The 17,011-nt window shown below is 37.5% G+C and overlaps 1 protein-coding gene across 1 annotated transcript in view; it reads right to left on the reverse strand.

The window, feature by feature from the left end:
* The window catches only part of LOC149829428 (RING/FYVE/PHD zinc finger superfamily protein), a 37,969-nt gene extending 22,196 nt beyond the window's left edge, over positions 1-15,773 (reverse strand). Inside the window, exons 1-4 of the mRNA XM_090015936.1 lie at positions 15,422-15,773; positions 11,465-11,550; positions 10,656-10,802; positions 10,121-10,244 (exon numbers count right to left, since the gene is read on the reverse strand). Coding sequence (XP_089872062.1) covers positions 10,121-10,244; positions 10,656-10,802; positions 11,465-11,550; positions 15,422-15,689 — 625 coding nt within the window. The 5' untranslated portion in view covers positions 15,690-15,773. The remainder of the gene's footprint in view (positions 1-10,120; positions 10,245-10,655; positions 10,803-11,464; positions 11,551-15,421) is intronic.
* Between the last annotated feature and the right edge of the window lie 1,238 nt (positions 15,774-17,011).

Genomic DNA, 17,011 nt, shown 5'->3' on the forward strand with positions numbered 1-17,011 from the left:
AGCAACTAAGAATGTTTGTTCCCCATGCTTGACACCCTTTTTCAGTTGCATCACCGATAACACTGAAGACTTGTCTTTCTGTGTAAGGCACTGCACTGTGGGGGACAGGTTTGGCCCCATAATCGTCAACGTGTTAAACTTTGGCAGCATCATAACATTCTGGCTCCGCAGAAACTCTATACCCAGAATCATCTTGAAATCGTCCAGAGGTACCACAGAGAAGTTAGCTTTGCCAGCCCAACTCCCCACTTGGATAGCCACATCTCTTGCTTCACCAAGGATGGGTTTGGCCTCAGAGTTTACCGTTTTGATGGTCCTCTGCTTTGGCCCGGGCTTCAAGCCCAACCGCTCTGCCTCTTCTCGCAAGACAAAGTTGTGTGTGGCCCCGGAGTCTACCATAGCTAAAGTAGACTTTTCATTCGTAATAACTTTGAGATACATCAGTTCTTTGCTAACTTGTCTGTTCTCAAGTGCGCAACTTCTAGCTGCGTTGATCGACCGCATGGCTCACATCCGCGGTTGCATAGCCTCAGTGTCACTGCATTCAGTATCATTGCATTCTTCTTGCGTTGCGTTGGCTTGCCCGTCGTCCTTCACGAGGCGCTTGGGGCACTGCCTGGCGATATGCCTATCGCCACAGAACCAACATGTCACAACCGTACCCTTGTTGTTGTTGTTATACTTTGGGTAGTTCTGTTTCTTGTCGGATTGATGGCGTGTCGATGCCTCACCTTTGTCGTCGCGTCGCTCGTCCTTCTTGCCTCCGTGGTCAAGCTTCTTCCCGACTTTGGCTGATGAGGTAAAAGGCTTGTGTTGAGTGTCAACTAAGCGCTCGGCCGCCACATATGCATCTTCCAAAATACAGAGGTTGCTCCTCTCCACTTCAGACTGTGCTCATGGTTGAAGTCTCACAATAAACCAGTTGAGCTTGTCGTCTTCTGGCATGTTAGGCACCTCCAGCATGAGCATCTGGAATGTTCTGACATAGTCTTGCAACGAACCAGTATGTTTAAGCTCACGAACCATCTGGTACGCCTGCCTTTGCACATTCCTTGGCATGAAGTAGTTGCGTAGCTCCATTTTAAAGTCAAAGGTGTCTATCACGCATTGACCCCTCTCCATGTCATTGCGCTTCCGCCTCCACTCAGCGATAGCATCACCATCCAGTAACGTTGCTACATCCTTTATCCTGAGATCTTCAAGTGTCACATTTTGAATATCCAAGTAGTCCTCTACTTGAAACAAAAAATTCTCAATAGCCTTACTGTCTCGAGAACCATTGAACTTTGCTGGTCTTGGCACATCAATCATTGATGGCCTCTTATCATTTCCCCCATTTAGGGTCACTGACCGCTGCAATGTGCGGTTTTTCAACTAAAGCTCCCCTACTTCAGTCTGCAAGTCGGTCACTGTTGTCGTCAACGAAGTGACTTGCCCCATTAGTAAGTTCACCTGCTCTTGCAGGCTCGCCACCACATCATTCAGTCCACCGAATGATTCAACTGCGCATGAAATTGCTTCCTCATGCAAAGTCACGTCTTCCACCAACCTGTTGACAGTTGCAGCCATCTCCTCTTGGCCCCGAGGTGAACCCATCTCCTCAGTTTCGGCAACTGTCTTGCCTTTGGTGTTGCGTAAGTTTTGATAAGGCGCCACGATGTCTTGCTCACAAATCGCAGCTTGTCGGCGTGTTTGTCGACACCGACTCCGGAGTCCTTCCTCAGCACGAGAACGGGCTCTGATACCACTTGTCACGGGCCTAATTCCTTTAATAGGCTAGCACAGCGCGATGGTCCTTCCTCACCGCCGCAAGCCTACTTGTCAACTTGCTTATCAGTCGCGGAAGCTTGTAATCAGAGTGCAAGAGAGTAAAAGAGAATAGAGGGAGAAGAATTGCAATCACAACAAGGGTGAACAAAAGAAAGCTCAACGCATTTAATTCATTCACAATTTTGCCCGAGGGCTATTTCAGTTCAAGCATACGGGTTGTCCCTTCGGGGTATTGATTCACTTGAACCGAGCAGCTTACATCAGACTCAACAAAAGCAAAACAGACTCTAAGCGCAACTTTACAATATAAGTTGCAAGGGAACAATGGGGTTGAACAAGTTTATTTGTGTGAAGACACCCCATAAAGTGAAGTGTGTTACCATTTTGCAGACACCTTTCGACGTGACAAGAGCAAGCACAGTTGTTACAGATGTAGGGCCATCACTTTGCATTCAACTTGTTTGTGCTGCCCATGAAGGGGGCAGATGTGGTATTGGGAATGCAGTCCCTCTAGTCATTAGGCAGCGTACAGTGGAATTTCAAAGAGATGCGGATGGAGTTCCAGTACGCGCGGAAAAGGATCACTCTAGCCGCAACACTCCGAGCACTTCCTGTCGAGACTGAGACATGTCAGATAACCCGTGCTCAGGCAGGGAGATGCACAGTTATATTTAATAGTGGTTGACGATATGACAACAGAGGGCCACACAGAGATGCACCCATAGTTGGATCATCAACCAAAATGCATCCTTCCACCTTCAACTTCTCGGAATCAGTGTTCGATAGATCCGCACTCATTGGAGATTATGTACCCTTCGTGGTTCTTAGAAGTCAAGTGGAACTGGAATAAACAAAAGCAGACCAAACTAAAGGTCGAGCTGGGCATCGGGTCTGAAGGGGAGCAACAAAGTCTAGCCACTGCGCGCACTTGGAAGGAGACACAGACGAGTATGTTAAAATATGCTATACATACATACATTTATATATATATATATTATGACACATACACATATATACTTTACGTATATATGTCTATGTGTCTATCTACATATATAAATATATGTATTCCCTTTGTAATACCCATTAGGGGTAAAATAGTCATTTTACTATTTCACGCCACGTACATTTGGACATTTTCCTTTTTTTCATTTTTCATTTTACCTTGGAAAAGCCCCCTTAAGGGACGTTGGAGCCTCCAACAGTCACATATGTGACCGTTGGAAGGGATCCAACGTCCCTTAGGAGCCCTTCCAAGGGTCCTCTCCTTGTGCCTATAAATAAAGGGGTTTCCCCAATTGTAATGCATGCTTCTTTGAAGCCTTCTTGAGTGGAATATATTTTTTTCCTCTTAGATATATCGCTTCTCTTATTCGGCACTTCATTACATGGTATCAGAGCCTTGGTTGTGAAAGCTTCATCGGATCCTCTCTTGTCAAGTAATACCTCTCCTCTCTCGCTTTCAAACTCTTTTCTATAAATGACCAACAAGGATGCCAAAATCGGCCTCTTATTTAAGTTAAATGGGACCAATTATCGTATGTGAGCGGCCGCTATGAAAAATAACCTCAAAGGTAAAAAACTTTAGGGTTATGTGTGTGGAACCGTTTGGGAACCACAATTGAAGTTAAGCAAGTTTGAAGGCAATGAGGAAAAAGCATTAAATGAAGAAGAAAAAGAAAAAGTCATTCTTGACTTCTCTTCGAAAATGGAAGATTGGGAAAGTGAGCATGCTAAAATTTTAGCATGGTTCATAAATAATGTTGAATTAAAAATTTGTGCAAATCTTGCAAAGTTCAAGAGAGCCAATGAAGCTTGGTTCTTTATGAAAGGCATGTACACTAAAAAAGATCTTGCTAGACATTTCTTCTTACAAGAAAAAGTAAGAGAAACCAAGCAAGGTGATATGATTATTATGGACTATTATAGTACCTTATCTTTTTTATGGGATGAACATGTCCTTCTCGAACCACAATGGCAAGGTAGGGATATTGCCATGAGACAAGATCAAATGGAAAAGGAAAGATTTTTCCAATTTATTCATGAGCTTCGTCCCGAATTTGAGCAATTAAGAGGATCACTCCTTCATAGGGTTTCTATTCCTCTAAGTGATATTTTGGCCGATTTATGTCAAGAAGAGACTCGTTTGGCCTTAAAAAGGATGTTGATGAATTCATGTCGTGTCTAGACCCGGTAACAATGTAAGGCCATACAAACCACCCCATTTTTTAAAAAATAATAGTGGTGGAGGAAGAAAATTTATTTGGCATAATTGTAATGAACTGGACCATATTCGTCCGGATTACCCCAAGTTCAAAAAGAAGGTAGCTTCCGTTGGGGAAATTCCTCCGAATGAAGATTCAAAGAAAGATGGAGACATAAAGGAGTTCATTGCTCATCTTACCGAAACTCTTCAACAATTCATGGAGATGAACTTCACTCCATCATCCTATACACCATCCACTTCTGGTGCCGCCATCTCATCCTTTCCAGGTATGACCTCTTGGATTCTTGACTCAGGTGCCTCCTTTCATATGACTTCAAATGCATCACTTTTATCAAAACCAGGTCTCAATAAATTCAAATCATACGTTTTTACCGTCGATGGAATATCCTTAATGTTGAAGGTATTGGAAACCTTGAGAAAACTTATGATCAAAACAAAGAATTTTTTGTTCCCAAAATACGAATTATTCCAAAACTTAACCTAAATCTTTTTCTGTTTCTCAAATTACTGATTTTAAATGTAATGCCTCTTTTTCACCTACCCATTGCTATGTGTAGGATCTCCGGTCCGGGAAGCGGATTGAGCAAGGCCATAGAAGAGTGGATCTTTATTATATGAATTTTTTGTCTTTGCCATCCAAATCTTTTTGTAATCATGTTCAATCTAAAGATATCGAGACTTGGCACAAGAGGCTTGGACATCCTAATATCTCCAAGTTGCATCTCTTTCCTTTCTTGGAAAATTTTTTTAATACAAATACATTTACATGCAATGATTGTATTTTTGGAAAAATTCATTCGCTTCCGTATTCACATAGTAATTTTGTGTCAAAAAGACCTTTCGAACTTGTGCATTCCGATGTATGGGGGCCGGCACCCGTTATGTCCAAAGGAGGATACTCTTACTACGTTGTTTTTATTGATGACTTTACTAGATATACATGGGTATATATTATTAAAAACAAATCCGATGTCTTTACTAATTTTAAAGAATTTCATGTTCTCATTCAAAATCAATTTCAAAATACTATAACCATACTTAGATCCGATTCGGGAGTTGAGTACATGTCTAAAGAATTTCAAAATTACCTCAAATTAAATAAAATTCTACATCAACGATCTTGTCCTAAGACTCCACAAGAGAATGGTCTTGCGGAAAGAAAACATACATTTAATTGAAACCACAAGAACACTTCTTATCTCTAAAAATGTTCCTAAGAATTTTTGAGCCGAAGTTCTTCTTACCGCAACATATCTTATAAATCGTATGCCCTCCTCTTCTTTAAAAAATGTATCACCATTTGAAAAATTATTCAAAATTACTCCAGATTTTAATAGACTAAGGATCTTTGGATGTAAATGCTTTGTGCTTGTTCAAGGACAAGACAAATTATCACCAAAAGCTCTTGATGCATGTTCATTGGCTATGGTGAAAATCAAAAAGGTTATAGGTGCTATAATATACAAAACAATAAACTCTATATGTCAAGAAATGTAAACTTTCTTGAAGAATAAAATGGTTTTGATATTCACACATCTAAAGAAGACATTGATTATTCCTTCTTATTTGACTTAGCTCCTAGAACGAGGTCCCAAGATGCAATTATTTGTGATAATTCTTATTATGGCATTTTGCATCATAATGATATGCCACAACATGATGATGGTTCTCGAAATGAAAACCTTAATGATATTAATGTATATACCCGGCGGTTAGGAAATGAACATCAATCTGCCCTTGAAAGATATTCCCAAGATTTCTCTTTAGAAGAACCAGTTGAAGACAATCAACTTAGAAGATCCTCTCGTAATAGTAGACCACCACAAAAATTTGTGTCTTATGAATCCTTTTCACCTAACTATAGGACTTGTCTCATGTTGATACACTCCTATCATGAGTCTGCCTCATTTAAAGAAGCTAAGGATCATCCTCATTGGAATGAAGCCATGAAAATTGAATTAGAGGCTCTTAACAAAGCCCAAACTTGGAGCATTATTCGCCAACCCTTTGAAAAAAAGTCAATTGGGTGTAGATGGGTTTATAAAGTTAAAACCAAATGCGATGGATCTCTAGAAAGATACAAAGCTTGGTTGGTTGCAAAAGGCTATGCCCAAGAATATAGGATTAATTACGAAGAAACATTCGCCTCAGTAGCTAAAATGAATAGTGTGCGAACTTTAATTGTCTTATCTTCTATTAAACAATGGCTGATATATCAACTTGATGTTAAAAATATATTTTTAAATGGAACTCTATATGAAGAAGTCCTTATGGATCCTCCGCCAGATCTTTAAATTGGACAAGGGAATATCCTACAATTAAACAAAGCTCTCTATGGTCTTAAACAAGCATCAAAAGTTTGGTATGATCTCTTTAGCAAAATAGTTCTCGATAATGGTTTTTCTTCTTGTTATACTGATACTGCTTTGTTTGTTAAAAAATCTGACAAATACATAACAATTTTGTTACTATACGTGGATGACATGATCATCACAAGTAATGATAAAAAGGGTATTGAATTTATTAAAAATGTTTTAAAAAAAAAATGATATGTTTGATCTTGGTTTTCTAAGGTATTTTTAGGAATTGAAGTTGCATACTCTCCCAAGGGGTATGTCCTCTCTCAAATGAAGCTTGCCTCCGACATCATTACTCGATCTGGGCTAACAGATGACAAGAAGGTGGAGACTTCAGAAGTGATCAACGCCAAGATGAGAGACAGTGATGGCACTCCTTTAGCAGATCTCACTCCTTATCGTCAGTTAATTGGGTCACTAACATATTTATCTATCATCAGGCCCAATATTTTTCATGTGAATCATAGTGCAAGCCAAATTCAGACTGCACCTTTTACTATTCACATGGCCGCAGTCATGAGGATTATCAGATATTTGAAAAACACGATAACTAAAGGATTATTTTTACCCTCCTCTTCACCTTTTACTTTAATTGCTTATACTGACTCTGATTGGGGGGGCAACCCCGATGATCGTATTTCTACCATAGGTTATTGTGTGTTTCTTAGAGAATCACTTATTTCACGGAGGTATAAGAAGCAACAGAAAGTATCACTCTCTTCTACAGAAGCGGAGTATCGTGTGATGGCCAGCACCACCACTGAGATTATATGGTTAAGAAGCTTGCTTAAAGATATGGGCATCTCATTCTCAACTCCTTCGAAGTTGTGTTGTGACAACAAGAGTTCTATTTACATTGCCAACAACCACACCTTCCATGAACGAACAAAGCACATAGAGATGGACTATCATTGTGTTCGTGATGAGTTCCTACGGGGCACCATTCAACTTCCATATGTTCCTACCGAATTTCAATTGGCGAACTTCTTCACCAAAGCATTGTCATCGCCTCGTTTTTACTTTCCCCTTAGCAAACTCTCGGTGATCTCCCCGTGTGTTTGAGGGGGGTGTTAAAATATGACATATATATATATATATTTATTTATTTATTTATTTATTTATTCATTTATTTATTTATATATATAGATTATGACACACACATATATACTTTACGTATATATGTCTATGTGTCTATCTACATACATAAATATATGTATTTCCTTTGTACTAAACAAAGTAGACAGATGACTCATGACGAAGGTACTCATCCAGTGGACTAGGAGCGGAGTGGACGAGGCGGCCTAGGAGGTTGAGGACGAATTGTTGCAGCGTTACCCAGACTTCACGGAATGAGCACAAGGCAGTTTTTCAGGGGTGGCGAATTGTTATGAATCGACCTGGATCCCGTTCTTTCCCTTTTGGATCAATCGGATCCACTTCTTCGTGTTTGGGTCCTTGAGTATCTAGGTTGGGTATTTGGTTGTGTTTTGGACTTATTTGCTTTGGTTTTGTTTGTTTGTGTAAGAGCGGATCCATCTTAGACCGATATGTATTTGCCTTGGTTTGGATCTATTTGTACTGGATCGAATCCATCCTAGGACTATATATTGAGGACTTAGCCCCATAATAAAGGACCTAGGATGTTTTTTGGAAAATTTTCTCCTCTAAGAACATCCTTCCGTTTTCTGCATTTTTTTCGTTTTTCAAAGGTACAATCATCGGGATTGAGGATCTCCTTTGGTTGAACCCACCACCTATGATCGTCGAGAACGTGTTCCTCCCTTCAATTGTGGCATCTGCAATTTCTCAAGCTTCACAAACGCATCAACGAGGGCCCAAACCCTTCATGATTTTCGATAAATCCGATAAGGCACTGATCCCAAGATTGATGGCCTATCACTAAGCATCCATTTTTTAGATCAAATCCACCCTACAAATTGGATCTTTTACTATATTTGAACCCTAGAGACGTGATTTGCCTCAAATATCATCCATTTTCATCTTACCCAACCTTTTCTAACCTCTAACCCTCTAAATCGAGCCTAGGGGTTTTATTTGTGTGAGATTGAAGTTGGAGGGCTTAAAGTATAAAAAATGAGGGTAAGCTCATTTCTTTTTATGTTTCAATATATTTCTTCGTTTTTGCCTTTAGTCTATTTTTTTAACCCTAAATGTGTTATTGTTCTTAGTTTTTTTTCTTTTTCATATGAAATTACCTATTTTTGTATTCTTAAATCTCAAAATCGTACTCTAAAGGTTGATCGATAGTAGAGGTCGTAGCTTAAATGATCCATCATGGAAATATTGCAAACTGGTGGATTTATGGACACCTTTAAGAGGAATAGTAAAGTGTAACTTTTGTGGTTTTATAATGCGTGATAAATTGTATAGATTTAAATCACATCGTAGGGCATAGCAACTTCACTGTACGATTATGTACATTGTATTCCCTCTTATGTTCGTGTCAAGCTTCTTACGAGTCTCATAGAAGATGATTAGAAAAATGCACGAGTACATGTAGCATTTATCGGAGAAAAATTGACAGAAGTTCCTGATTCAGGAAATGAACCAGGATCAACATCTCAAGCTAGTGGATGATGCAGCAAATGAAGAAAACCATTGACCTGATTATATATGTGTGTGTGTTCAATATGTAGTCCATAACCTTGTATGGCCTTTCTTGATCCTATCATTGTGTTATGCAAAGTTGTAAACCTTTTGACTTTGGTATGCCGTGATATTTTATTTTAAGTTTTAATTAATTGTATTTGTGATAATTAGATTTAGTAATGGTTGGATATGCTAATGACCCGATGTGGTAGTTTTGTGAGATTGTTGACGATTTTGGGCAGCATAACATTTTGATATGAAAATTTTGCCATGCATTGATTAATGGAGGTTTGTATCGCATGAAGCAGCACATTGTTCGAGAACTTGGTGCTCTAGTGCAACCACGTGTGCGAGTTTCAGATGATACACGTGCTATAATATCTGCCAATTTAGGCGGAGATATATACAATGAGAGAAGCAAGATTACAAGAATTGACACGTGTGTAGGGTCTTCATGCACTGGCATAATGCAATGCAGATAATGATTCAGATGAAGAGCAATGGGAAGCACAAGCCCCAATTATCCCACAACAAGATATCATTTCTTATTATAAATGAGGAATGTTTGATAATGAAGACGATTGATGAGTCTTGTTGTAGTGAATTATGTAGTTGTAGTGAACTTGTGAGTCTTTTTACTTTTTTTGTCATGTAGTCAACCATGTAGTTATAGTGAACTTCTATGTTATTGACTTTATGAGTTTATGTAGTGAACTTTTCAGCCTTTTTTGTAGTCATGTGAAGAACTATGCTTATATGTTTTATAATCTCTGTTATTGATTTTATTTAATGAATTATTGAAGTCTATTTCATATTAATGACATATTAATAGTCTGTTTATTTTTATCTGATTACTTGTTTTTAATTTTTTTACTCATTCTTAAATTTATTTATTTCTTGTATTCTAAATTTTATATTTTTTCTTAATTTTTTCTCATTTTTGTGATTTTTTTAGTTTTTTGCAAAAATTAAATGTTTTTTCTCCCATATCTTACTATACGGTAGGATACACCTGTATCCCGAGACTTTCTGATACAAGTTCTAATACGATATTTACAACATTGCTTGGTAGTTAAAGATTATTTATGCAACAATAAAGACAAGTTGAGAAGGAAAAATGAAAGGTAATATGTTAAAAGGGAAAAGATCCAAGACATACCAAAACAGTAATAGAATGGAATTGGATGTTTAGACAATATCCGATCCCAGCCATCACTGAAAGAATTCCTGATTTCCCCATTTGTATCCATTAAGTATGCAAATCCACCCAAAATAGCGATCACCTGCAAAAAAAGCTAGAAATTTAAGAAAAGCCCTCAATTTCTAACTTCAATATTGAGCTTCATGAAATAGACTCTCTCTCTCTCTCTCTCTCTCTCTCTCTCTCTCTCTCTCTCTCTCTCTCTCTATATATATATATATATATATATATATATATATATATATATGATTTAACTTCTTAAAAATATTGGAGTAATTGCATGATATTATCATGATAAAAGAATTTAAGCAAAACTCAACTTAATTGTGTTTTTTACTTTGTTATTGGTTTTTGAATTTAACATGAAAAAACATGACAAACTAATGAGAGAACATTAGCCTTACTAATAATATGAAAACCTGGATAAGAAAAGCCTACAGCTCCGAAAATTTTATTCATTAACAAAAATACAATGAAGAACCAATGTACTTACAGTTTGTACTGCCAAAAATACAAGGATCACATCACGAGCCACAAAAATTCTGAACTTTATTTTTCGCCATGAGTAGTCTTCTAATAACTCCACTCGGAGATGAAATTGTGCCTTGCATGTAGTACAATGTGAAAATGCAAATCCCTCCTGAAGTAAAAACTTCTATTAGATTTAGCCAATATTTTATCCAATAGAACAAGAATAAAGCAGTACTTTCAGAAAATAGTGCCAATACTTTAATGGGAATATCCACTTTTTCAAAACATCATTCATCCACAAATCCTCTGTTTAGGTGCATTATGTCTACTGCCTACAAATAATAAATAAAACAATCTTGGAAATATTTATAAACATAAACAATTGAATGCAATTGAGCCAAGTGATTTTTCTGGACTTGGAATTTACACTATAAAGCCAATATTGGTCCAAGCCATGAGGATCCAATCATGTTTGCTTTGTTCTGGGCTCAAATAGATCCAAGTTAAACCTAAATGAGGCTTTGTTGGATCCTCTTTAAATTGATTCAAGAGCTCAATGTGTTAAGTTTGTGTCAAAAGCTAAGCGAATTAGGTTCAACCCATGGATCACAGTGGTTTGTAGCCTTTATTGAATTGAGCTGAATATTATGATAATAGTACAATCTAGACAAAACACAAAAGCTAAGAGGAAAAAACTCCTCAATTTATAAAAATAAGGAGTTTTTATTTATTCTTCTTAAACAGAAATAATAAACAACCATCCAAACAACAATTATTCTGCTTAAAACAAACACTACCAGATAATGTCAAAAGGCAATTCAATGAGGATACCTTCACCGAGCGCCAATGATCCAAGCATGATCGATGAACAAATTGTTGGGTCCCTTTGCACATGCATGGAGATATTAATTGATCACCTACAATACAGATCATGAAACTAAGAACTAACACTGGAAACAAAACTGATAACTAGCTCCAAGTTCGAACAAAGAAGCCTTGCTTCCAAGTGGTAGACGCCACTAGTAAAATAAGGAAGCACACTCTGAAAAAGGGAAAAGGGATTAAGTAGCTATATACATAGGCAAGTTCACACAATAACTGTTGCAACCATGAATTAGATTTGTAAATTGATTCACAATGGCAGAATAGAGCATGAAAATTGTGTCAAATAAGAAATAGCCTTACATATTATGACATTGATCAAGAGCATATTTTGTTTAATTAACAATGGTTTAATATTCATTCATTAAGTTGCATGTATGTTGAGAAATAATGAACAAAAGCTTAAAAGATGATTGCCAAGACGCTTCTTATATTTCTCTGGTTCATCAAAGACGGAACTAGCCGAAGAAGGCTCCATTTTGACTATGTGATGATGTCTTGAGCTTGACCATGGTCAAGCAAATTTCTACTATGTGCTGGACCATGAGCTGGTTGGACGTAGTCATAACTTAGTCCAGACCAAACTCAGCCTACATCATACTTGAAAATACAAGTGCATTCAGTAAATTTTACATGAATTTCTTCAATTCTTTATTCTGGCCAGACTTGAGCAGTGCATGGTCCAATATAATCCAGACTAAACCATATATGACTAGGACAACAACAACAACTGAGCCTGAGCCAAGGTTAAAAGAGACACAGTCCACCAAGGTCTGGTAGAAGGTTGGAGTCAAACCAAATGTAAGCCCCGTGAATTTTTTATATTTTTATGAGAAATAAAGGTGAATTTAAAGCTAAAATATTATTTGAACTTAAGATGAAATTTAATTGAAATCGAACTTCAATGAGACTCCAAATTCAAATGCGCACTCGATTCAAATCCTGACCAACTTGAAACTCAAATTAAATTCCAATTAAGTCCAACTCAAATCCATATTAAATCTGATTAAAAATCAAAACCCAATTCAAAATAAATTCCCAGTTTGAGATTCATTCCAAATCCAAATTAAAGCTCAAATTCCAATTAAATCTCATCTTAAGTTCAAATAATATTTTAGCATTAAATTCGTCTTTATTCCTCATAAAAATATCAAAAATTCGCAGGGTTTACATCCTTCCCTCCTTAAAGAAATTTCGTCTGCAAAATTTAACTAGGGTTACTTACTTAACAAATTCTCGGTATATATTGTTTTTATTCTTATCATTCATTTGCTTAATAACTGTAGAAAATCAGCGGGTATTACACTGAAACTGTCAGGAAGGGATGTCAGGGAAGATTTCCTTTATTTCTGTATTTTCTGCATATGTTATAATATGCTTAAATTCTTTAGTTTATATGAGCATATTTTGGAAATCGTCCAGAATCCAGATATGTGTTGATGTACTAGTAGAAATGCTCTAAAGCAAAAGCTTTTGGACTTATTCCTAACACCTAGGATGAAAACTCTTCCCCTTTGGTTCCTCATGGTTTTCTTAGGTTTGATTTGGATGACACAAGCATTAGCCTGAATATTTGGTTAACCTGGCAATCAGATTTTTAGATAAGTATCATTAGTTAGATACATGATTGTGTTCGGATGACAATTAACCTTGTCCCTCCCTTATATAATTATCAACATTATCTTTTTCTTCATTGCCAACATCACCACCACCATCATTCCAAATATTACTTTCATATATTTCTCATATCATGGTCATCATCATTGTTTACTTATTCTTCAGTATCATCACCATCATCATTTTCATCACGTTATTGTCATAATCATCACTATCCAATTTTTTACATCATCATTCCCTCCAAGTATTATCATGTGGTCTTGTTCTTTAATATCAATATCGTCGTCGATTTATCATCACAAGTCCATCTCATCATCATTATCAAAGCTATTATTATCATTAACACCATCACCATAACCATATCCACCACCATCACCATTATGTCACCATGAGGATTCTACCACCAATATGAGGTGCTATCACACCAACCATTTGTCAGCAATAATTAATTGGAAAGTCTAGTCAAAGGGACTAGATTGTCCAATAGGGTGGCCACAAATTAGTCAAAATAGTATCATTTCAAACAGTACATTTTTGGCCATTTTCACACGGCCAGTGGCTGAATAGTTGTCCATAAGGGTGGGTTTATAATGAGTGATGGAGAATAAGGCAATCATGCAAGGGGGCAGGGAGTGCCTCAATAAAGGGGTTGACCCTCCCAGATATTTCAGAATACATTAAAATCTGGCTTAAAGTGTAACCCCAACACTACATTAACCTATTTTTGGAAGATTAATCCAGATACCACACTGAATGCAGTTTAAACAGTGTTTAGCATGTCATCTAAAGTCTCAACACCCCTTTAGATGGTAACAAAGTAGGGTGTGCACATCAATCAACTAATAAAGGTAACAACGCAAAATCACCAACCCTTGACTGGTTTCTTTAGTTCTTTCTTCTTCCGTTTGAAACCCCAAACCTTGCCTTTCTTCCTAAAATTTTCATCTCATCCGATCTTCTTTCCTTGTTCCTTTTTGCATTTTTTGTTGGTTCATATCACCGCTCACAGCATCATTCATATCGGTATTATTCATATCACTTCATAGTTGAAGATAGAATCCATCATCATAATCAACTGTATCATTATTCTCTCTCAGACCTTTCTTTAATTATTTTCAGAAGTCCAACTTAAAAATAAAATAGAGGTCTTACTGAAAGTCTTGAATCAATCATGAAGCCTCTCTGTGTAATCCTTTCCTAAACATTTAAGTTTCTAAGTTAGCCTGCCTTTTTTCCTACCTCAACTTGTTTCCGAGAAGCTATCTAGCAGCATCAAATTGCATCAACAAGGAGGAATCTAGATTTTATATGGCAGTTGGATGGTTTTAATCCTCTTCCCCCTAAATTTATTAAAGGATGAAAGAGTTGTTCAAATCATCCTCATTCACTGTCTTACCTATCAAAACTAGATATGCCAAGATTAAAAAAAAAAAAAAACTGGTGATGTACACTATCTCTGCTCTCTAAAGAAGAGCTTGCAGGAATAGAAGATGGAAAAAAATTCATAACCTTCTTAAATAACCCCCATTTGTTTTCGCATTGCTAAGCTAGAGTATCACAATGAAGATGGAATTTGGAAACATGAAATAAACGCACTTCAGTTAAGGAATATTTTGAATACAATGAACAGCAGCTAAGTCGTGGGTGCACCTTGTCAGTCGAGCAATTCCACAAAATGATAAAAGTTCAAGAAGCAAATGCTTCTCTAGGCCTTATATACCAGTCGAAGCTTTCTGAAACTAAATTTACAAGCAGTGGAAGCTGTGGAATTTCCTCTTCCAACATGTTTCTGAGACCGACCAACACACCTATGAACAATCTGGCGCCATGCATATTACATTGGGCTAAGGCGCTCCACTGTTTCAGTTTTTCTCTTAGTATCAAGCATTTATGCCCGTCTAACTGTTGACAACATGCACGCATATTCTTTTGCAGAACGTTCCCAAGTCTTAGTATTCAAGACTAAGGAGGTCAGCTAGGTGTACCTCCCAAATGAACAAGCTAGCACATACCAAAATCCATGTTATAGCAATACTAATTTCAGGAGGATAAAAGAAAAAAAATAGAAGCACAAAGGGGGGGAGGGGAAGAAGATGGAAAGCAGTAGAAATGCAATTTACTCTCGTAGAAGATTGTTAGTGCAAGAGAAAATATCGATTCAATTTCAAACAACAAAACAGAAGCAATACAAAAAACAACCAAGAGAGTCCTCGCCTCACCGACATTAGGAAATGAAGCAAATTATCGTATTCAGATGGGAAAAGAAACGAAGACTAGGGTTCAACCCACCTGGGTCACAATCGGATTCGAGGCAGATGCGGCAGCAAGCGAGCGAGGAAGCATCGACTTCCTCATCATAATCATCATCGACCGTGATCTCGTTTGTGGTTGCTGCGGGCGGTGGGGAACGATCTTGGTGGGCGAGGGGGAGGAGGGCCGCCGACTCGTCGGCGTCCTTCTCCTCTGCATCGGATGATGATGATGACGACGACGACAACGGTGGCGGTTGTAGTGGTGGCGGCGGTGAGGGGCTTGGTACGTGCAATTCCAATTTCATGGTTGCTCGCTCTCTCTCTCTCAATTCAGCAGGCGCTACAGCGCGTGGAAGAAAGAGCAGGTCTCTCTCTCTCTCTCTCTCTCTCTGGAGAATGGTCACCAATATTGCTCGCGGTAAAATATCAGCGCGGAAATATGGCGTTATTTTGAAACCCATTTTTATCGGCAAAATCTCGGAAAATATTCGTAATATAGAATCTAGTAATAATATATTATATTTGTATAATAAGAGTATAATAAAAGCAGAAGCAAAAGTAGTTAAATAAAAAATCTTGGTTGTTCATTACCTTTTTTGGATGACATTCATGACACATGATGTTAAATTGTCAATATCAATTTATTTAGGCAGTGTACATTTTTTTCCCAAAAAATAGTGTTACTTGCAATCTTGACATAATAACAAATAGTCACAATCACGGATAACCCAGGATCAAATCCAGCTGGCATGGGATGCCGATGCTACCTTTTCTTTCTTTGACGCTTCCAACACCGACGCCTTGGCTCCGCTAAGTGACTTCGTAACCTTAACGTACTTACTCAGGTGTCTAACGCCTGTGAACACATTTGGGATACGTCTCGTTGTCTTGTCCTCAACCCAAAGTTTTACATTGCACGAAGGTGGGCTCATTAAGTGACCCAGCTAAGAGTTTTTTTCACTATAAGGATGCAGGTCAATAGTGGAGATATGTCTCACTGTTATTGCTTTATTTCTCACCGCTATAGGCTTAGAACGGTGAAAATTCTCACCGTCTAAGTCACCAAAAAATTGGCATTCGTTGAGTAATAATTGCAACATTTATAGCTCATTGTTAAAGGGTGAACCAAACACGAGCGAAGAATCTCATCAAAACTCAGAACACCAATAGATGTGTGGTATTCTTTAATGGTAAGATATGATATATCGGTGAGAATTAACATGTTATAGGCTATAACGGCAAGATAGGGATCTTGCCTATAATGACGAGACGGGGATCTCACCGTTATAGGATATAAACCTGCAAATAAAAAACAAAAGATTAATTTTCAAAAAAAAATACATTCAACTAAAACTTGCAACGAAGATACACTTAAAATACGTTTTTAAAAATACAAACTCCCTCACCTACATCCTCTTCAAGCCTGCAACAGACACACTTCAAATACAAACCCCCTACATCCCCTATATTCTCTCCAAGACTGCAACAAACATATACAATTCTAATATTTACATAAATCAAAATCTAATTTGTGTCATGGATGTACACATTTTCAAAATTATGTAGCATCTTTTTTAATTAGATGTTATGTAACACTCAAAATGTATGCACTCATTGTAATGCCCCA

This window comes from Nuphar pumila, chromosome 8, assembly GCF_984573655.1.
Source record: "Nuphar pumila chromosome 8, dmNupPumi1.hap1.1, whole genome shotgun sequence".
Taxonomy (NCBI): Eukaryota; Viridiplantae; Streptophyta; class Magnoliopsida; order Nymphaeales; family Nymphaeaceae; genus Nuphar; species Nuphar pumila.